At 42.3% G+C, this 21,853-nt stretch overlaps 1 protein-coding gene across 3 annotated transcripts in view; it reads left to right on the forward strand.

Moving 5' to 3' along the window:
- HOMER1 (homer scaffold protein 1) overlaps positions 1 to 21,853 on the forward strand; it is a 104,105-nt gene that overhangs the window by 26,955 nt on the left and 55,297 nt on the right. For 2 of the 3 annotated variants that reach the window (XM_084833396.1, XM_084833395.1), the window contains exons 2-4: positions 8,559 to 8,715; positions 14,976 to 15,107; positions 19,010 to 19,102. In XM_084833396.1, the coding sequence (XP_084689522.1) occupies positions 8,559 to 8,715; positions 14,976 to 15,107; positions 19,010 to 19,102 (382 nt within the window). Of the gene's footprint in view, positions 1 to 8,451; positions 8,716 to 14,975; positions 15,108 to 19,009; positions 19,103 to 21,853 lie in introns of those variants that run through there. The other variant, XM_084833394.1, reaches the window with a different exon arrangement.

The following is a 21,853-nucleotide window of genomic DNA, read 5'->3' on the forward strand; positions in this document are numbered from 1 at the left end:
AAAAAAAAAGCCTTTAAGCTCCCCAGGTACATAATTATATTAAAATATTTGGGTTTTTTTTAACAATTCCATATAGCTAAAAACAGTTATGATAAAATATTGTACCTGATGAAAACAACTGACATAAATGTCCTATGATATGTTGTCAAATGCCTGGGAGCTAGAGGACAGTCTTAACCTGGTGCGAGAAAGATGACAATGTTGATTCCAGGCGTACCTTGGTGGGGAGAGAATTCCATGATGGGGGGGGCACCACTGAGAAGGCCCTCTCCCTTGTTGCCACATTCCAAGCCTCCCTCAGAGGAGGCCTTCGGAGGAGGGCCTCAGATGTTGATTGTCTGAGGGAGGTTCATATTGGGAGAGGTGCTCTGTCAGGTATTGCAGTCATTAGCCGTGTAAGGTTTTATAGGTTAAAACCAGCACTTTGAATTGGGCTCAAAAATGTGCAGGCAGCCAGTGCAAACAGGCCAGAATTGATGTTATATGCTCAGAATGTCTGGTCCCCGGTATTAATCTGGCTGCCACATTTTGCACAAGCTGCAGCTTCTGAACAGTCTTTCAGGGCAGCTCCCCGTAGAGCTCATTGCGGCAATCTAACTTAAAGGTTAACAGAGCATAGACTACTGACGCCATGTTATCCCTGTTCAGATAGGGGTGTAGCTGGGCCATCAGCTGAAGCTGGTAAAAGGCACTCTGTGCCACTGAGGCTACCTGAGCCCCAAGTGGCACAGATGGCCCTAGGAGAACCCCCAAGCTACGAACCTGCTGCTGCAGGGGAAGTGCAACCCCATCCGTCTATCCAGTAAACACCGTCTATTCAGTCAGAAGAGCCTCCCCCTTAGCATTTCAGTTTTGTCTGGATTAAGCTTCAATTTATTAGCCCCCATTGTTTCAGCCAGTCACTGATCTAGCGCATGCACAGCCTGATGAAGACAAAAAGGAGTAGAGTTGCGTGTCATCAGCATGCTGATGTTAATATAGTCCAGATGATCCCACTCAACAGTTTCATGTAGATGTTAAATAGTATGGGGGATAAAACTGTCTCTGAGGAACTCATTTTTTGGCTTCTTTACTGAGGCAACTTTTAAAATACATTAAATGATTTAAAAGAAAACCCTTAATCGTATCCACTATGAAAGAGGGAGAAACGATATAAGCAGTAGCAACAATATTACCATCTGTGCCAGCTGCTTGTTTTTGTCTAGCATAAGCTAGTGCTATATAGAGTGCAGTTTCATACATTGTTGCAGTTTCCTCACTTCCCTGAGCTGTGCGAAGTTCCAAGGACAACATGGCTGGATTTTGGTTTCCTGTGGAGGAGAGAGTGCACTGGAGAGTTTTGGACTTTATGTGATATTTGCTTTATTTACAAATACGTAAGTAGAGCCTAAGTAGAGGCAGCCGATCCACTTCCCTGCATTAGTGCCTGCAGTTCAAGGTGCCTTCAGCATACTCTGAAATCTTTCTGTGCTTATATCTGTTCCCAAATTTCCCCAAATGCTGCTTCTACAACCATACACCATTAGTTGGAGAAGCTGGATGCCCCATTCCAAACAAGAGAGATTTCTGCTTTAAGAAATATCTTCTAAGAATTAACTCCCATAAAAAGATATCAAGGACTGTTAACCAGCAATCTTCCTAACAAAAGGAATAAGTAGACCACTGGTAACTTCGTTAATTCCTTCTTGCCCTATCCTTAAGTGAGGGATTGTCACCATCGTTTTTGGAGAACTGTTCCAATTCCAAATGTGCCTTACAGCATTTAAAACTGTGAATAATTAATTTACTAATTATTGCTTTAGCTGTACTGTTAAGTCCACTCTGTCCTTACTTCCTCTGTCTTCTAAACCTTTTCCAGTCTGTCTCTTCTTAGTTATAGATAGCGTCATCCATGTACATAGCACTATCTATCTTAAAGAAAAGTTATCCAAAGTGGACCCAATAATCCAGCTTTATCTGTACTACTGCCAAATAGGGTGGAAGTATTTGATGCATGTCTTAGCATAACCCTAGATAACACTGTGGTTCCTTCAGCGCAAATAGAAATCAGAAAAATCAACCCAGACAACCACCTGTTCCTGGTTGGTGAGAACACTATTTTGAGAACAAGAGATGAGACTAAAAATGGTCCTAGACTCCTGGGATGTGGGATTTTTCTTTCTCATTTTCCTTTAACGTATGCCTGTTTATTCTCGCAAATGTAATATTTAAAAATTAGGCACTACAAAAGTAAATCAACTGCAGTCTTGCTTAAAGTATGTTTGTTGTGGTTTACTACAAACCTTCACCTTAGACATCTATCTTCACAAAGTTAACACCAAAGGGGATGTTGCTGTTGTTGTTGTTGTTCAGTCATTCAGTCGTGTCCGACTCTTCGTGACCCCATGGACCATAGCACACCAGGCTTTTCTGTCCTGCGCTGTCTCCCGGAGCATGCTCAAGTCCATATTCATTGCATCAGTGATGCTATCTAGCCATCTTATCCTCTGCTGTCCCCTTCTCCTTTTGCCTTCAGTCTTTCCCAGCATCAGGGTCTTTTCCAGAGAGTTTTCTCTTCGCATTAGGTGGCCAAAATATTTGAGCTTCAGCTTTAGTATCTGAATCTTTGGCGCTCAGCCTTCCTTATAGTCCATCTCTCACAGCCATACGTTACTACTGGGAAAACCATAGCTTTGATTAGATGGACCTTTGTCGGCAAGGTGATGTCTCTGCTTCTTACTATGCTGTCTAGGTTTGCCATAGCTTTCCTCCCAGGGAGCAAGCATCTTTTAATTTCACAGCTAGAGTCACCGTCTGCGGTGATCTTGGAGCCCAAGAAAATAAAATCTGTCACTGCTTCCATTTCTTCCCCTTCCATATTCCAGGAAGTGATGGGGCCAGATGCCATGATCTTCATTTTTTTAATGGTGAGTTTCAAACCAGCTTTTGCACTCTCCACTTTCACCCTCAACAAGAGGCTCTTTAGATCCTCTTCACTTTCTGCCATTAGGGTGGTATCGTCTGCATATCTGAGGTTGTTGATAATTCTCCCGGCAATCTTAATTCCGACCTGTGATTCATCCAACCCGGCGTTTCTCATGATGTGCTCTGCATATAAGTTAAATAAGCAGGGTGACAATATGCAGCCTTGTCGTACTCCTTTCCCAATTTTGAACCAATCGGTTGTTCCATGTCTGGTTCTTACTGTTGTTTCTTGTCCCTCGTACAGGTTTCTCAGGAGACAGGTAAGGTGGTCTGGTACTCCCATCTCTTGAAGAATTTGCCAGAGTTTGTTGTGATCCACACAAAGGCTTTAGCGTAGTCAATGAAGCAGATATAGACATTTTTCTGGAATTCTCTTGCTTTCTCCATGATGCAGCAAAAGTTGACGATTTGATCTCTAGTTCCTCTGCCTCTTTGAAACCCAGCTTGTACTTCCGGTAGCTCTCGGTTCGCATACTGCTGAAGCCTAGCTTGTAGGATTTTGAGCATAACCTTGCTGGCATGTGAAATGAGCGCAATTGTACGGTAGTTTGAACACTCTTTGGCGTCGCCCTTCTTTGGAATTAGAATGTAAACTGACCTTTTCCAGTCTTGTGGCCACTGTTGAGTGTTCCAAATTTGTTGGAATATTGAGTGCAGCACTTTAACAGCATCATCTTTTAGGATTTTAAATAGCTCAGCTGGAACACTGTCATATCCGCTAGCTTTGTTGTTAGTCATGCTTCCTAAGGCCCACTTGACTTCACTCTGTAGGATGTCCGGCTCAAGTTCCGTGACCGCACTATCATGGCTATCTGGGACATTCAGATCTTTCCTGTATAGTTCTTCTGTGTATTCTTGCCACCTCTTCTTAATCTCATCTGCTTCTGTTAGGTCCCTGCCTTCTTTGTCCTTCATCATGCCCGTCTTTGCACAAAACGTTCCCTTGAGATCTCCAATTTTCTTGAAGAGATCTCTAGTCTTTCCCATTCTGTTGTTTTCCTCGATTTCTTTGCATTGTTCATTTAAGAAGGCCTTCTTGTCTCTCCTTGCTATTCTCTGGAACTCTGCATTCAGTTGGGTATATCTTCCCCTTTCTCCCTTGCTTTTCACTTCCCTTCTTTCCTCAGCTACTTGTAAAGCCTCCTCAGACAGCCACTTGGCTTTCTTGCATTTCTTTTTCTTTGGGATGGATTGAGTTGCTGCCTCCTGAACAATGTTACGGACCTCCGTCCATAGTTCCTCAGGCACTCTGTCTATCAGGTCTAATCCCTTAAATCTATTCCTTATCTCCACTGTATATTCATAAGGGATATGATTTAGGTCATACCTGAATGGTTTAGTGGTTTTCCCTACGTTCTTCAATTTAAGCCGAAATTTTGCAAGAAGCAGCTCATGATCTGAGCCACAGTCAGCTCCAGGTCTTGTTTTTACTGACTGTATGGAGCTTCTCCATCTTTGGCTGCAAAGGACATAATCAATCTGATTTCAATATTGACCATCTGGTGATGTCCATGTGTAGAGTTGCCTCTTGTGCTGTTGGAAAAGAGTGTTTGCTATGATCAGCGTGTTCTCTTGGCAAAACTCTATGAGCTTTTGTCCTGCTTCATTTTGTACACCAAGGCCATGCCTGCCTGTTATCCCGGTGGTTTCTTGACTTCCTACTTTAGCATTCCAATCCCCTGTGATGAAGAGGACATCTTTTTTTGGTGTTAGTTCTAAAAGGTGTTGTAGGTCTTCATAGAACCAATCAACCTCAGCTTCTTGTTGCTACCGATGTTGCTAGTGCAGAGCAAATTGGGGTGACAGCTACAATGGGGAAGCCATCTTGCAAGAGTGGACCATTGAATGCTTTGCTAATAGGCAGTCAGGCTTCATGGAGGTCAGAGCTCCCTTTTACTGCATTCTAGTATCTGAGCGTGGTTACACATGAAAGCAGAGGTGGCTATATAGTAGTTTCTGTCATCAGAGTGCACAGGGCTGAAGCAGGAATGAGTCTGATCCTGAAGCACCCTTGGATGGGAAATTGCAGATAAACCGAATGTATATCTAAGTGCTGCCCTCCTGCACAGTGCGTGTCGAGCTCCATCACCAGGGAGGGCCACCTAGCAGCATCTACTCTTATCATTTAGGTGTTGGGCAAAAACCTTTCTGTTTTCATTTTAGATCATTTATATTTCAGTCTGCTGTTTTGCTGCTAATTTAAGTGTTTTGATTTGTTTATTTTTTACGCTGATTGTAAATCCAATGCAGTGTGAGGCATGTTTAAGCCCATTGTTTTCAGTGAGCTAACTGTGTAGGATTTACGCCTATGTTCTTATTGAAGAAGGGTATCATATATTTTCTTTGTACTTTGAGAGCTGGATGGGGTGAAGTGCCAGAAGGGTTTCCTAAAGCATTCATAATACTTTGTGGCATGGCTTCAATAGTGCTGAAAGACCTTATGAAAAAAATGTGATTTTTACCTTTGATGTACACAAGCTTGATATCATAATCCTGTTTCAGTGTAGGGAATGTTAGTTTTGTTGGAGCAGGGGACAGTAATTGAGATATTATTGGTGCAAAATATTAGTAATTTTTTTTAAAGTGGTGGAACTAATTGACACTTTAAAAACGTGATATTACTGGGGTCAGATGGGATTTACCTTGAGCTTACCTGGTGTATAAAAGACTTAAGATGCGAAATAGCTGAACTGCGAACAAAAATATGTCACTATCACTAAAATCACTCTCCAGAGGATTTGGGAAGTGCCAAAATTTGTTTTTAAAGATCTCTCCTACATAAACTGATAGAAAATGATAAGACCTCAAATTGCTTAGTTACATTGGGTTTAGTACCAGAATACTGATGGTAGCTAACACCACCACCAGTGAAATGACAGGAAAAAGACATTGGGTGAATTCGCACGACGTGATAAATCTCCCCCTGAATAAGCTAAGTAGTGTGGGTTATTTGTAAACAACCCATGGTGCGCCTGACAGACAACGGAGCTCATCATGGGTTGTTCCCCCCTCCTTCCCCCTCAGTGCTCCACCTGGTATCCCAAGGTTCTGCATGGCACAACCTGTCTTGTCTGCCTGTCCCGTCCCCCTCCTCACTCTGATTATGATCCTGTTTTCATTCCCTGGCTCTTTTTTTCAGCCCTTGAGATTTTCGCAAATGAGGCCATTTTGTGTGTGTGCGTGCGCGTGTGCATTTGTCCCCAGGAATTTGTGTAAATGTCTTCATAATTGTTTATTATTATTATGGTGCAGTAATGGGAGCCACAGAGAGCGGGGGAGGCCAGCTCTTTCTTAAAAGGACTTGCTTGAAACTCAGGGAGATATGGAATGGAAGCAGGGCACCCACAAGTGTTAGCCAATCACTTAACACCCCCAGAGATCACCTTGCCACATGGCATATCCTGTCCCCCAGCTGTCAAATCAGCCTATATGCAGTCTTGTCAATTTGCTTGTATATTTCATACTACACCTCCTTCCCTTTCACAGGTAAAACAAGGGCATTGATGGCTTCGAGTGCACACTTGCACAACTGTGAAAGATGGACCCTCCCCCCCAAATTACAAAGACATTTGCACAAATTCTTGGGGCCAAAAAAAAATTAAAAAAAATTACAGTCCCATTTGCGCAAACCTTGGGGGCAAAAAAATAAAGAGGGGTTGGAGAACAATTGAGCGCCCCTCCAAAGTGCTGTTTGAGTATTGGTGGAGGGGCTGGCACTGTGGCACAGGAGAATTACTCAGGAAGAGCGGCTGGTGGTTTTGCCACTCTTGCCAAGTAGCTTGGTACCCAATTGTTGCAACCCATGATGGGTTGGCTCTGCTGGATTTGGATGACACACCAAGCCATTGTGGGTAAAAACAACCCCTAAAATAATCTATGGATTGTGAGGGTGGCTTGTGGGTGACAAATAAGCCACCCTGTGGGAAGTAGTCCAGGTTCAGAAAACATGAGAACCCATCATGGCTTGTTTCACCAAAACCCATCATGGGTAACTTATGTTGTTTGAACCCAGACCACTTCCTGCAGGGTGGTTTATTTGGGGCAACAAGCCACCTTGACAACTCATGGCTTGTTTTAGGGGGTTGTTCAACTCATGATGGATTGATGTGTCATCCGAACCCAGCAGAGCCATTTCATCCTGGGTTGTGGGAATTGGCCAATCAGCAGCTCGGTAAAAGCAGCAAACCCCCCAGCCATTCTTTGTGGACTCGCCTGGGCCACCACCAGCGACAGACCCTCCACTGATGCCCGAGTGGCATTCATTTTGGAGTGGCCATCACTGGTTTGCCCCCTCATTAAAAAAAAATTGGCCCCAGAAATTTGTGCAAATGAGGTTATAATTTTTTTTAATTGTCTTTTGCTAGTGCTCAAGTTCGCTCTTATGGCTGTCTGATATGTGTAGCTACCCTATGAGTTTTGTGGCTGAGCAAGGATTTGAGCTAAGGAACTGGTTTACATGTGTAGCGCTTCACCTTATCTTTCATCTCATCGCTTGAGTATTCAACACTTTAAACAGTTCTCAGCCGCAGTATGTGAAAGATCTTCATTGCTAAGTATTGTGTTTGAGCTGACATCAGGTTTCTGAAAGTTCTGTCTGAGGGAATTTATAGCCACTCATTCACATCACCACTTAATATTGTAGTCAATGCATGGTGACTGGATTTCTACTGGATCTACTGCAACATGCTGTGCCATGGAAACCGTTCCATGAGAGGGAGACTAAAGGTTATGGTGTCTAGAAAGGGTATTAATAAAGGTGCTACCAGTGGTTATCAGGAAGAAGCAGCAGGCAGCTGATCTGAAGGGAACAAATGAGTCCTTGGTAACTGAATCTACAGGTGGGTGCTCAAGTTCAACCTGAAGGCCACATCTTGAGGTGGGAGGAAGTTGAGGCAAAAATTGCATAGCTTTCCTACAGGGTGCTAGATTTCTGACCGCAGAAACAAGGTGATCGGACTCCTTGATGTTATTGGACAGTTCAAATTCCTTACATTTTTTTTCTTGGCAGATGTAAGCTGATATTTTGAATATGCCTCAACAGCCATAAAACTAGATTCTGAGATATGGCTAAAGGAGGCAGTACTCGTGGTCTGCCATTTGAAGTATTTGGAAGGAGGAGGAGACGGTGGCGGCTCAGTTTCTGATCATGAGCTATGATTTATTTAACAATCTAGAGCACCTATTAAGAGCTCAAGAAAAAGGATGATAGAAGTCATATAGCTAGGTATCCCTCAATGGAAGGAAATTCCACTTGTATTATTGACAGTCACTGTTAAAGAGGTTGACAGATGGAGTATGGGGGAGGGGAAGGTGGTGGATCAGTAGTGCCTCTATATTTAGATACGTCTCCTTTATCTGACTGTACAGCTGGCTCCTCGATTTGTTTTAAAGGACTTGTGCTTCCCTCTCCTGTGAGTACTTCTCATGTGCTCCACAGTTATATCCCACTCGATACACACAAGCCTGTGGGGGGCAAGTGCATTACTCATGCAAAGTGAAGTCCATAGGGGCCAATGGATGGAATATCCAAATGACTTGTGTACGACCATATTGCGTCCAAATCAAATCCATCACTTTTACTTTCTGCCCTTCAGGGAACAACCCATCTACAGCACCCGAGCTCATGTCTTCCAGATTGACCCTAACACGAAGAAGAACTGGGTTCCCACCAGCAAGCATGCTGTTACCGTGTCCTACTTTTACGACAGCACAAGAAATGTCTATAGGATAATCAGCTTGGATGGCTCAAAGGTAAGCTATTTGACTGTTTCAGCACACATAAATTACTAGAAATAATTGAAATGTAAGCATAAATGTCTTAAGTTTCATTTGTTTTCTTTCAAGACAACTCAGAACGTTCAATTGAAACATGATCCAAAATGAGGCAACAGTTCTTGGAATTTTGCATACAAGATAATACTTTACTAAAATATACTTTTGACATGTGTTGGCAAAAGTTCAGGGATTGTTGGATTCATTTTGACTTATGCCTGTGAATTCACTACAAAGTAGGCAAGAGGCTAAAGTATGTGCTGCTTGAAGTATTGTATGTGTGTGGAGAGTGTGTGTGTGTGTGTGTGTGTGTGTGTGTTGGTCATAACTTAACATTTAATTTTAAAAAAACAGAGAAACCATTTTCTGATTTTTAGAAATGGTCATATTTTTCTGTAATACTTTATAGATTGCGTTCTAAAAGGTCAAAGCATTTCTTGCTGTCATAACATGGTATCACTGAGGAATGTTCTGTTGATTGCATTTGATAACCTGTGCACTCCACCGTCCATCCATTTGTAAAAAGTATTAAAATGCTATAAAGATAAATAGATGTGAAGTCTTCAAGGGTTTACAACCATCTAGAAATTAACAGTTTGACCATTTGAAATATTTATTTCAAAGTCTTGTAAAAAGAAGTGCAGCTTTAACAAATGTAGGATTCTTTCTGGTTTCACTATGAACAAGAGGGAGTTCTGGGGTTGGATGGAGAGTGAAGAGGTTTGGAATTAGATGATGGGTGTGTTAGTGTGAAAAATACCTGCTGAGCTGCAAGTAGAGAGGGGGTCTCTTGAATTAGAGAATGTCTTTGGACAAGTTGATACATTTGTAAACATGTGTAATCTTCCTGAGCGCTCAGAATAGCAAGTTATAAGGTGAAACAGTATCATTATTACACTACTAGCACATTGTCTTTCCTTCTGAATCTTTTTAAAAATCCTAACTTTTGATCCAAACAATAAATTGCATCTAGTTGCTTATGAAAGCTGGTTCATTGACCTGTTTAGTTCATATTCTCCAAAATTCTTGGTTTCTAACAAGAGTAAAGAACCTTAAGGACAAATTGCAGCTTGCAAACAACATTTTTGTGAGTGTCACCCAAGTATTTGGTGTAATATAAGCAAAACAGGAGGTCCCTGCCTCAAGGAGTTCGCAATCTATATTTTGACAGTGGGAGAAACAACACAGAAGGAACTAAGCAAGATTAACAAGAGTTCAAAATGGTGGTATCCCTCACTACCCAGAACAGGAAGTTGAGGGGAATGTTACAACATCTGCACTGTTTGCCCTGATGTGTAAAGGGATTGCTTTTAAAAATGCCTATTTAGCTAATTGGCCTCCAGTAAAGACGCATCTGTAGGACAGGGGCTTCTTAAAGATGTGTTACTTCTTGATCTGCTGCTTAGAAAGTTGAGCTGCCTGCCTCTCATTGTTATGGGTAGTTGGTATCCTTGCAGTATATCAGTCTCCTAATTCATTGAACGGGCTAATTGATGCCAATATGCAAAGCAAACACTGAAACTGTGTGATTTAATTCAAGCACTGAAAGATCAAACAATTTCTTCATTGAAGCCTGTTGGTAACGCACAAAGCAGTTTTCTGAGGATATTGATATTGCTATCCAAGTTCATTCATGTTGTAGTGGGCTCTTGCAGGCATCAGAAAAAACATGCAGGGTTTCACGTGAGAATTGGTTTGTACAATTATCTAGCACCACCAACTGGATGACTTAAATGTAGAAAGCTGAAGTATTATTTCATTCATTTTTCAATTAAATGGTAGCAACTCATTTGGTCAAAATACAGCTACGGGCGCTGCCAAAAATATATGAAGATCTGACCTAGGCGTTTTAATTAGGATTTCAGGCTCCTTAGCTCTGTTTTCCCCTCTTCAAAACCTATTCATTGGAACAAGCTGCAATTTTAGAGTTACAAAGCTTTGAACAAGTATTTCTTTCTCCAGTTTTGCTGAGTGGTAGATTTCAGGCTCCAGTGGTAAGTCTCAATTTCTAATCCCAGGGAAGATGACCTTTACATTCAGGAACTGATCTGGCTATAGGCATCAAACTTCCCATTGCCTTGAACTAAATTCAGAACTAATTACTCCTTTAAAATTAGCCTTCTCTTATTTCTGAGCTGTGGTTTACTTGAATTAAATATGTTAGTAGCTATGCAAATTACATTCTTGCAAGCTCCTGAAAAACACAGAATTCAGTTTATGGCACAAACTAATTAAGTAGCCTTTGTTCAGTTAGACTTCTGGAATACATTAAACATGAAGCATTATACATATGTTATTCTTGAATTATACCTTAAAGAAGTACTGAGTAAGGATATTAGTGGCACCTTGTACCCCCAAATCTGGTGAAGTGTGCAGACTCTGTTCTGCACTTTCATTTAAATAGTTGCATTCAAGAGCACTTACAAACTCCATGTTATGCCAAAGATCTGTGATTAGATCTCCCACTTTAAAGCACCTCTTCACTTTAAAGCAACTGCAGGAGAGCACTAAATCTGATGGCGCTGGGTGAGGGGCTATTTAACCCTTTCCTGATTTTAGGAAACCAGGATTTTAGGCACCACAATCCAAAGTTGCTGTTAGCCCCACAGAGGGGAAAATGTTATAACTCACCCCCGCCATGGGGTTGACAGCAGCGTTGGGCGAGGGAGTGGTCCAGATTGGGAAGGAATGAAAGAGCCCCTTGCCCAGTGCCACAGCTTTGATAACATTTCCTGCAGTTGCTTTAAAGCAGGGGTGCATAACCTCAGACTTGGGAGCCAAATCCGACCCCCTGGAGTTTCCCAGAAGGCCCTCCCACTTCCCCCCAACCACAGATCATTGGGTGGTTTCCTGGCATTTCTGCAGTTTTTCCCCCATTCTGAAAATTGAAGTGCCTCTCCTAAGGCATAGTTACTTGTAGTAAGAGCTTTAAGCTAAAATATGCTGGTGTTTGGGCCCTGTCCACCACTGGATATGGCTACCAAGAGCTTCTCTGAAATGGAATTTAGCTTATAGTGAAAGCAAAGTATTGGGAGATCCAACTGCAGAGTTTCTGTGTAATACGTCGTTTGGTCCTTGTTTTATAACTTGCTGCGTTTTTTCCTCATTGATACAGCACATTTCAAAGCCCGCCTTAGCAATGTCTCCTTGGTGTACACAGGTAGAGGAAACAAAACTACCCTTACAAGTTCCTGCTTTTCTCCACTGTTGCACGTGTTGCTTCAGTATTATGGCCCCTATAAAGACTTGACAACTGCTGATGGGAAGTGCAATATTTCTGATCACCTGCCATTTCCTAAGACTGAGATAATAGGTTTAGGCTGCAATCCTGTACCCACTTACTTAGGAGTAAGTCCCATTAAACTTAATGGGACTTACTTCTGAGTAGTTATGTATAGGATTTCACTGTTAGTAAACCACCGATCAGCTGTAATGTCTTTCCAGAGGTCAGTTTCATGTGGGAGGGAGCATTTTGGGATTGTATTAGGATACAAAATACCACAAATGGATTAGGGGGCCTACCATTAGGGGTGGTAGCAGTCAACCTTTAAAAGCTCAGTTTTAGTGTTGCAGTGGTGGAGTTCCTCTTGGCTGTTGCTGTTCTGGCGTTACTTGAGCAAGTGTCAGCCTTGCACACTCCCTTTTCCCTTCCGGTGCTCTGATTCACTCTTTTGTGTTAAATCATAGCTTGCCATTAAGCCCAAATCAGCAAATTATGGTTTTATGCTTACTTTCTGAACTAGATTTGGAAACCATGGATTGATCATAGTTTCCAGTTTGAGTTTGGAGTTCAAGTGCCAACCATACATCCGAATTGGTAAGCTAACGGCAAACTATAATTCACTGCAAAACAGGAAGTCATGGAGGGAGTTGGGGTATGGGAAGGAAAGGGGAGGTCATGAGCCAAAGACACACTGAGCTTATTATTAAGGTATTTTATTGTACTTCACTCTTCAACCCTAAAAAGCACTTAACGATTAAAACACAATCAAAATGTAAAAGAAGTGGAATATTAACTAAGAGGTAGAGGTTAAAAACCACAAGTGCATGCACACATATATACACACTCCCACAAATGTAATTCTTACCAATTTGGACACTTTTCCCACCAAGTGTACAAAGCATAGCTCAGAGAGAGAGAGAGAGAAACATACTCAGAAGTAAGCCCCAGTGTAACAGCTTTCAAGCATGCAAACCACAGCTCAGTTCTAAAATGTAAAAGTATTTAAATTTTAAATACCCAGCTGAATAGTTAAAGTTTAAATGTCTTCAAAATGTTATTATCCCCAACCACTAATCAGAGATAAGAATGGGATTTCCTTCCTTACCTCTGAAGAAAGCTGTCTTTCTGAGATCCTCCTGTTGCTAGTCTTTTTCCAGGATTCTGCACTGTGGGTTGTGCACCCATAATCTAAAGCTTCCAAATAGTTTTCAAAGACATTACAGTAATCCAAATGGAATGTTATCAGAGCTGTGGTTGGGCTATCTTTGTCTCCAAAGAGTTACAGTTGGTGCACTACTAATGTAACAACACACCATGATTTGGTGGTGGTTGTGAACTGAACCATGACTTTAAAAATGCTAAAACATGGTTTGGTGTAGTAAGTGACCTAAGCTACACAGTGGAAAGTTATGATGTACAGTAATGTACCAGCAGGGACCTGGGACAAAACTTTCTGTGAGAGAATTACATAATGGCCTGAAACAAAACAGAGTCCCAGTCTGGGTTACACTATCATCAAAGCCTTTTATTACAACTAAATGGTTCTGGAAACTGGGGCAGCATATAGCATTCTTTCCCAGCTAGCACCTTTTTAGCCATCCAGTTGCACCATGAGCACATCCATTTTGTAGCTTGAAACTAAGCACTCAGGTAAGAGGAAAGGTACAGTTCTTTAATCCCAATGCAAATGTTGTATTTACAGTTTTAGGAATAACATTGAAACTTATTTTTCAATAGTGTTTTTATATTTTTAGCACATACCCGAATTTACAAACTAGGGCTAAGCCAGCAGCTCTCAAGTGAGGACTTTCAGCTCTAAGTTGGGAGAAGGGTCAAAATTGAGGACTAATGGGGGGGAATTCAAATATTCAAGGGGGCTTACCATTAGTGTCAGCAGTGGCTTTTTAAACTTTATTTCTAGTGCTGCTGCAGGGGTGGTTGTCAGTTGTTGGGTTTTTTTTTCTTTGTTTTTAATCCAGAATTCCTCCTAATGATGCTATATTTGGAGCATTCTAGTGGGAAAGCATAATAAAATAAAATTTAGTTTAAACCTCTGTTAGTACATCTGTTCAGTGAGCTAGTATGAAATAGAGGAATTCCCTTGAAGGAAACATAAGAAGAGCCTTGCCAGGTCAGACTAAAGGGCTATCTAGACCAGCATCCTGTTTCACATAGTAGGTGATCATATGTCATGTATCATCAGAATTCTGTTCTCTTAGGCACTATAGCCCAGGGGTGAACTGAAAGTAGATCTCCAGATGTTTTGGACTTAATACTAGGAGTTAATTCCTGACTATTGGCCATGTTGGCAGGGGCTTCTGGAAGTTGAAGTCCAAAACATCTAGAGATCTACCTTCTGGCACACCTGCTATATAGCCCTATTCGGTTCTCCATGTGATCATGATTGTGGACAGAGAGAGAGAGAGCGCAGAGCTGTGCCTGCTGCCCCACCTCTGCTGTTGCTTCCCCTGCTGGCCCTGTTCCTGTTGCCCACACATTGGGGGAATGTCTGTTACGGGGAAGCCTGCAGTATATGCGTAGGTTCCCACTCTGATCATACAGGGTTTTAAATGACAGGGAGAAGTTATGTGCTTTAGGCATTCCCCCAGTGCATGGATAGCAGAGGGGGCAAGACACAGTCCCACTCTCTTGCTCTTCAAATGATGACAATCTAATGGATAATAATGATTTAATAGGGCTTATGGTAATGTAACATCAAATATCCCTTGATGACAGTTTCTTGTCATAAAATTTTTCACTGCCTACTAGTGGATTTTAGTAGTTAGCAGATACTATTTCAGTTTGCTAGTTGTTGGTTTTTGCATGAGGAACATATTACCTTTGTGCATTTTACCACAGTTACAAATGTGTGCTTGGGTATTTAGGATATGCTTCTTTAACTGGTGAAGTGAACACTATTTATTTCCTAAAACATGTACCCCCCCACACAATGGCCAATCGACATTCTCAGGGCAGCTTTATGACTGTTTTACTTTCATTCCTTCTTTTTGTACAGGCAATAATAAATAGCACTATCACTCCCAACATGACATTCACAAAAACATCACAGAAGTTTGGTCAGTGGGCAGATAGCAGAGCAAATACAGTTTATGGCTTGGGATTTTCCTCTGAACATCATCTCTCAAAAGTAAGTAACACTATACAACTGTTTGATTGCTTAGAGTTGCCAAGGAATAGGATAGGCTCAGAAAATGTGCAAGATAATATCTCAAGATGGTCTTGGAGCGTTGTGCAGTGCATACTTGAGAAAATGCTGCCTGCAGGGCAAAGACTCCCCAAGCAAACATTGAGAATGCCCCTGTATTCCTCCAATTCGTATCAGCAAAGGCAAATTAACTTGTAGGTTTGGGAAGAATGACACAACATAAGCATTAACTTTCCAGTCTATTCCTTTTCACTTTGAAAAGCAACTTTCTCTTTTGAACGTGAACTCTGTTCCAAAGGCTGAATTCAACCAATATAAAACATAATTAAAATAGCTTAAACCATCCACCATGTGCCAGCTGAACCCTGGCTACCAGAACCAAGGCAAGCCAAATTGTAGAGTCCCTAAAGACTTCTGGAACTTGTTTAGGTTTGGAATTTGGCTATTTTCCAGGGGAAGACATTCCAGAGTTATGGGGCAACCATTGGCTGTGCTTTGTTATGTGTACTTCCTGTTTTGACTTCAGGGTGCTCTTAGTCAGTCTTGGGAAACATGACAGAACAAGTTGGAGAAGGTGACTGTGTGTGTGTTGGGGTGGACCTAATACATGTTTCTTAGGCCAATGACTAGTTCCCTTGTATTAACCAGGACATTGGGTCTGAGAACCATAATTTCTTCAGTGTTGTCTGGATTCTGCTTCATTTGGCTCCTTTTCATCCAGTCTTTGATTGTGGACAGGCAAGAAGTAAAGACCAAAACTGGAGGCTGCGTGAAGAGGCAAGAGTGAGCTATCTGTTATCAGGGCACTGATATTGCCACCCACCAGCTCTCCATATAATCTTGTTCAGCAGGTTCATAGGCACTTTTAAACATGTATGGGATATCAAATGAAAGGCCCTTCTCTGCTAAAAACCACACCTGAACAACTGGATGAATATCTGCCATGTCCCACATTACACACTCTTGCCTCTAGATGAAAGCAATACTTGAATCCTACAGTGACCACTGTAATAGAGATGAGATCCTAGCTGTCTTTGGTGCAAGAGAGATTTGGCAGTGGGCACTTAGTAAATTAGGGTTTAACCCCATGGCTCATTCTGCAAGTCTGTAGTTTAACCCAAGATCTAGGAACATAAGACACTCCTTTAATATTAGGTGAGACAACTTATCTAGCCCACTGTTGTTTACTGTTATAGGCAGCCACTCTCGAGGGTCTCAGGCAGAGGTCTTCCCCTTGACTTGGTACTTGATTCTTTTAACTGGAGATACCTGTCGGGGTGGAAACTGAGCCCATATTGCCGCAGAGCAGTTCTGATTCTGAGGAAGAGCAACAACCTGTGGGAGAGGAGCTTGCTCATCGCTCACAGGCAGAGCGGCAGAGAGAGATTCCTCCTGTCTGCGTTCCTGAGAGAGATAGTGACCCTGGCAGTGAGAGAGCGGGGGATGGGGTCTCGCTGGGTGCTCAGCACAGATGCAGGGAGCAGCGCCAGATGGAGGACGCTGAGAGGAGGCGCTCTGCCCGCTTGGCACTAAAACAACAGCCGTGTCCTGAGGACCTACGGGTAAGAGGGAGGACCTCTCCATAGCCCATAAGTTCAGAGGTTTCCCGCTGTTCTTCAAACAGGGACCAACTGCCTTACCTGGAGCTTAGGCTACTCTGCTAACTACCTCAGTCCAGTTCCTTGCTTACTCACTGGTGAATAGTATCTGAAAGAGTCATTAAGTTGTAAAGGAATAAAGCCTTGGAAAGAATCCTCTTCGTCTGTGTCTTGAGTTGGCTATTGGAGGGGACTGTAAGAGGCAGCTCGGGTGCTCCTGACAATACCAAGGATTGAATCTGGGATCTTCTGCATGCAAAGCACAGCTCTACCACTGAGCTATGGTCCTTCTCAGCTAAAGCTGCATGGTCTCTGTGTAGGAAAAGTGGGTTTCTAAGAGTATCCTGTGTGTGAAGCCTATCCTTTGCAGAATGGCAGGGCAAATTTCAGTTGCCAGTTTCTTAGACTATTGTTCACAGATCTTTTTATCTAACCGTCAGAAGCAAACTGGAAATGCTCGGCCCCTCACTCCAGCTATGGGACCTATGGATGCGAGCTGTCTCAAGGACTGAAGACCAGTGATAGATAGATGGATGGATGGATGGAAAAATATGAACTTTGTTGTGCATCTTAAAAGCAGCACTAGGAAGTAGATTGGGGAACAAGATTTTTAAAAGACTTTGATTAGGTTGTTGTTGTTGTTCAGTCATTAAGTCGTGTCCGACTCTTTGTGACCCCATGGACCATAGCACGCCAGGCCTTCCTGTCCTCTGCTCTCTCCCAGAGTGTGCTCAGGTTCATATTCATTGCATCGGTGATGCTATCTAGCCATCTCATCCTCTGCCGTCCCCTTCTCCTTTTGCCTTCAATACTGTTGCAATACTTAAAAATAGATGCTTGCAGCTAAATACAGCAAAAATAGTCAGATTGTATTGGACACAGTGTTACAAATGGACACATGTCTCAATGCTGGAAGTATAGCCCAGGGAACACTGACTTCTCACATATGCTCTGGAATTGTTAGAGCATACAGACGTTCTAGAGAAAGCGATGACATTGGGTGCAGCTGGTTCTGGAATTCTGAATTTCAAAGAGAGTATTATATTTGGAACTGCTTAAACTACCACAACAGATGGTTCTGTGCAGCCACACAGGTACTGAAGAAGTAGTTAAAATTAAAGAAGTGGAAAAGCAAGTAAAAGCCAAGAATTGAACTGGGAACCAAAGATGGGTCTTTGGCAAATTACGGAAGGGTTACTTTCCAAATACAGGTGCCTGAATGCATACAGGGACAACTCATGGAGACATAATAAGTCAGAGGTTTATATGAAACAAAGAATAGAAGAAGAAAGGAAAAAGACTGCCTTCTTCCCCTCAGTTTTCACTAGCGGATCTGTGAATCCACCCTTCTCACTCTGCTGTCTATGCCCTTGTGAATAATGTGTACAAATCAATAACTGCAAGCAAAGACATAAACACGAGTAATAGAGATGTATATACCAGACTCTGTACATTGCAGAATGTTTTCCCAACTTAATATGCAAAATGGTTGGATTCAAAGATTCCTTTCTTCCTAGAGAAGGAGCCTTTCTCCAGTGCAGGAAGGGAACCTTTAGATCCAACCCAAAGAATTTGAGGATTCAGATACCATGATGTAAAAGGCCTTTTAAAATAGATTTCGTACAAGATTAGGAAAATTGTTTTAGAGATTCCTGCTCAGAATAAATGGTTAGCAAGATATATTCTGAAAATAAATGATTAATATTTGAAGGCTGAAGAAAAATCTAGTACATCAGTAAGGTACAAGTTGTCTTATCAATCTCTAGGCAAAAATCGTTAGCCAAGGCCATAACAGCAGTCTCCACCATAATTCAGTAGAAACCCAACCTGGCTATAGTTGAGAAAGCCAGTAGTATCCAAATGTGCCAGAAGCAGCAAGACAACTGTCTTCTGAACAATTCCCCATTCACCAAAACAAGGTTGGACAAGATTGGGCATCTGAGATCTTAGGCTCTGACTCTATTTAACTAGTATTCCAAAATCTGAGCTATGTAAGTGAATTTCGGGGCTACAAAGTAGATGCAAATATTATTGTGGGTATAGGTTGGCTCACTGTTCAGACTCAGCCTAGCTTCAAAATCCTGAACAGATCTGCCACATTTTGTGGATAGCATGGTCTTTCAAGATAGGTCTCTGCCATTTGCTTCAGATTCTTTATCAACCGCTATTGAAGGTGAGAATACCCAAGCGCAAATGTTTCTCGCTGGCCAAGGTATCATATTTAGGATGTTTTGCTCAGAAAAAAACGTTGTGTACAATGCCTGATTATATAATCTTTGCCTTCAGTTTGCAGAAAAATTTCAGGAATTTAAAGAAGCTGCACGACTAGCTAAGGAAAAATCCCAAGAAAAGATGGAATTAACAAGTACACCCTCACAGGTGCGTTTGTTCTAGTCTCTGTTCAGACTGCATTCTGGATACTACCAACTGCTTTAAAAATGGGGCTTGATTTATTCATTACATTTGTGGGTTGGGAAGCGCAGGTGCATAGTTAAATACAGACTGCTTCAGTCCTGTGCCTGGCAGGTCCATTACACATCGGGGAACGCTCGGTGGATGCTCATTCCCTGGGGTTGATGTGGGAGTGTGTATCCAGCCCAAGAAGCAGTAATCTATAGACCAATAAAGACAATGGGAGTAAACCAAGCTATCTAATTTGTGGATTTAATTTTTATTCTGCACAAGTGAGACCCACAACAAAACATTGCTGTGGATCCTCACCTCTAACAGGAGTGTTTCTGTTCAAAATTCAGTCAGCCAGCTAGCTAGCCATCCCTTCTTCTAGGATAATATAAGCTTTATGGACCTGAAGCAGGACCTGTAGGGAGCAGGGGGAGGCTGGCAGGAGTATGCCATGATTTTAGGGCAATGATTAGCTGAGGTGGTAGGTGAGGGGCTGAGGAGGAGAATAGTGGGGCTTTTAGGTGGGGGTGAGGGCAATAGAGGGGGGCACCAACTTAGCAAAGTGGCTCAGCAGGCAGGCTGAGAAACAGCAGTTCAAGCTCCTTGGCTGTGCTCAGGTACGTGGGGAGAGAGAAAGAGAGAGATTTGGGCTCCTTCTGTCCCAGCAGCTATTTCCATACCCCAGAAGTTTGCCACAGAGGTTAGAGGACAGCTCAGAGGGTTCCCCAGGTAGGTGTAGGGGCACAGCAAGTTTGCAAGGAAGAACGGGGACTTACATATTTTATTTATTTATTGCATTTTTATACCACTGAATAGTCAAAGGTCTGTGGACGATTCACAAAACTTAAAACCATGATATACAATAACATAGTAAAATGTAGTATAAAAGCCTTAAGTTTAAAGCAGAATTAAACTGAAGTAAAAATGTACTGCTGTGTGTTGAGATATGTGGCTGCTAAGCAGAGTAGGGAAAGCAAGGAGGTGCCAGAGACACTGTGAGTCCAGTATGCTTCACATAACTAGTAGCTTCTGCCTCTCACTTTCCTTCTCCCACCTGTCGCTGCATTTATTTCTCTGGCTGCCTTTTCTTTGCTTTTCTCCTCAATCTGCCAGTCACCCAGCGCCACCTCACTTTTGGCTCCTCAATGCCCCTTTTACCTTACTCAGCTCTCCCCCTATTCCCCATCTCTTGCTATCCTTCCTTTTTCAGCTTTCTCTTCTCCATCTCCTCCACTTCCTCCTACCTCTTCCTACCACCTCCCCACCCTACCCCCTGCTCTACACATAGCCAAGAGCCAGTAGTCTTTGGGCCTTAATGGTCAAAATGCAGCTTGTGCTGTGAGTGGGCAATTTTGCAGGCCAGCCTCCTCACCTCTGTTTGCTATCTGTTCCTTACCCTCTCCACCATGTGCATACACATGTAGAGTTTTCCCTTGTTCTGTGTCTTTGGGATCTTTTAACCCCCTTCTGATTTTTTGGTAAAGATTTCTATTGTACTTGTGCCTACTTCAGGGATCCTTCGAGCATGCAGAGAACTTTCTTGTATGTGGGTGGTGCTACATAAGGATCGTCACTCATTCCTGAACATCAAAAACAAGAGGGAATTATAAAAGCTTATTGTATAACTAGCCTACTGATAAATTCCTGTTTGTCATTCTTGTTAAGGGCAGGAGGAGTCTTTTAGCTCTTTGCCACTTTTCAAGTAGCCTAAGGATTCATAGTATTGTGTAACTTGCTTACAGCATCATTAGGATTAAAGCTCAGCACCTGCCACAAAAATAGAGCTTGGATTGTCTTTGTCATATTTGACGTAGTATAGAAGTTATTACAAAGAATGTTCCCTTGGTGTTAAAGATCAGTGAAAGTGGAAGGAGAGAAATATTCCAAATGGTTATCACACAATTCTAACCTGCTTTAATACAATTCTTTTTCAGGCATGGTGCCTGTATGCATGAGGACACAAAGTGTGTAGAGGGCTGGGGGCACATGCACCACCCCAGACCCTAACATCCCTGTGCACACCAGCCCCACTGCCTCCACTGCACTCTTACTCCCTTCTGAAGAGGGCTTCTAAGTGAATTCACCTGATTGTGTTTCAAATTCCCATTCAGACCTGAAAGCACAAAGGCTGAAAGTGAAGGTGGTGGAGCCAGTATGTGTGGGGATATTGAGGGTGGTGGCAGTGTATGCACCCCTGGTCTCCTACACACTTTCTGCCCTCTTGCACTGAGACTGAATGCCTGAATAGGGAAAAATACTGCAATAAAAACTGGAAATGTTGTCCTTTGATATCCTGATGTTTGCATTATTTTAGTCCTATTCAGGCATTCTTGAAGTGGTTAAACTGAATGTGTGAGGAGAAGGGGTGCCCTAGCCTCAAGCCCCTCAGTTGTCACGTTTGTTGCCCTCTACTCATGGAAGGTGACTTGCTGAAGTGGAGAGCCTCCTGTATCCATGTATGCTGTCCAAGTGATTGAGAATGCTGGAAAAGCGTAGTAGTTTCCTAGGGGGCAAATCCATATGGAAATCTTTCAGTTGAAGAAAAATAGTATCACTATGTGGTAAAATCAGGGCCACATCTCCGACAATTGTTACTTGTGGATTGTGCATGACCCCTTACCCGCTTTTCCATATATAGTAATCTGCTCACAGGTGTGAACAGGTCCATCATGAATGGTATTTAGTATTTTGACTAGATCTTATTTTTTATGCGTGGAAAACATGATG

The sequence above is a fragment of the Heloderma suspectum genome, chromosome 2, assembly GCF_057233095.1.
Source record: "Heloderma suspectum isolate Gila_16-S chromosome 2, 16-S_ref, whole genome shotgun sequence".
NCBI classification, from domain to species: Eukaryota; Metazoa; Chordata; class Lepidosauria; order Squamata; family Helodermatidae; genus Heloderma; species Heloderma suspectum.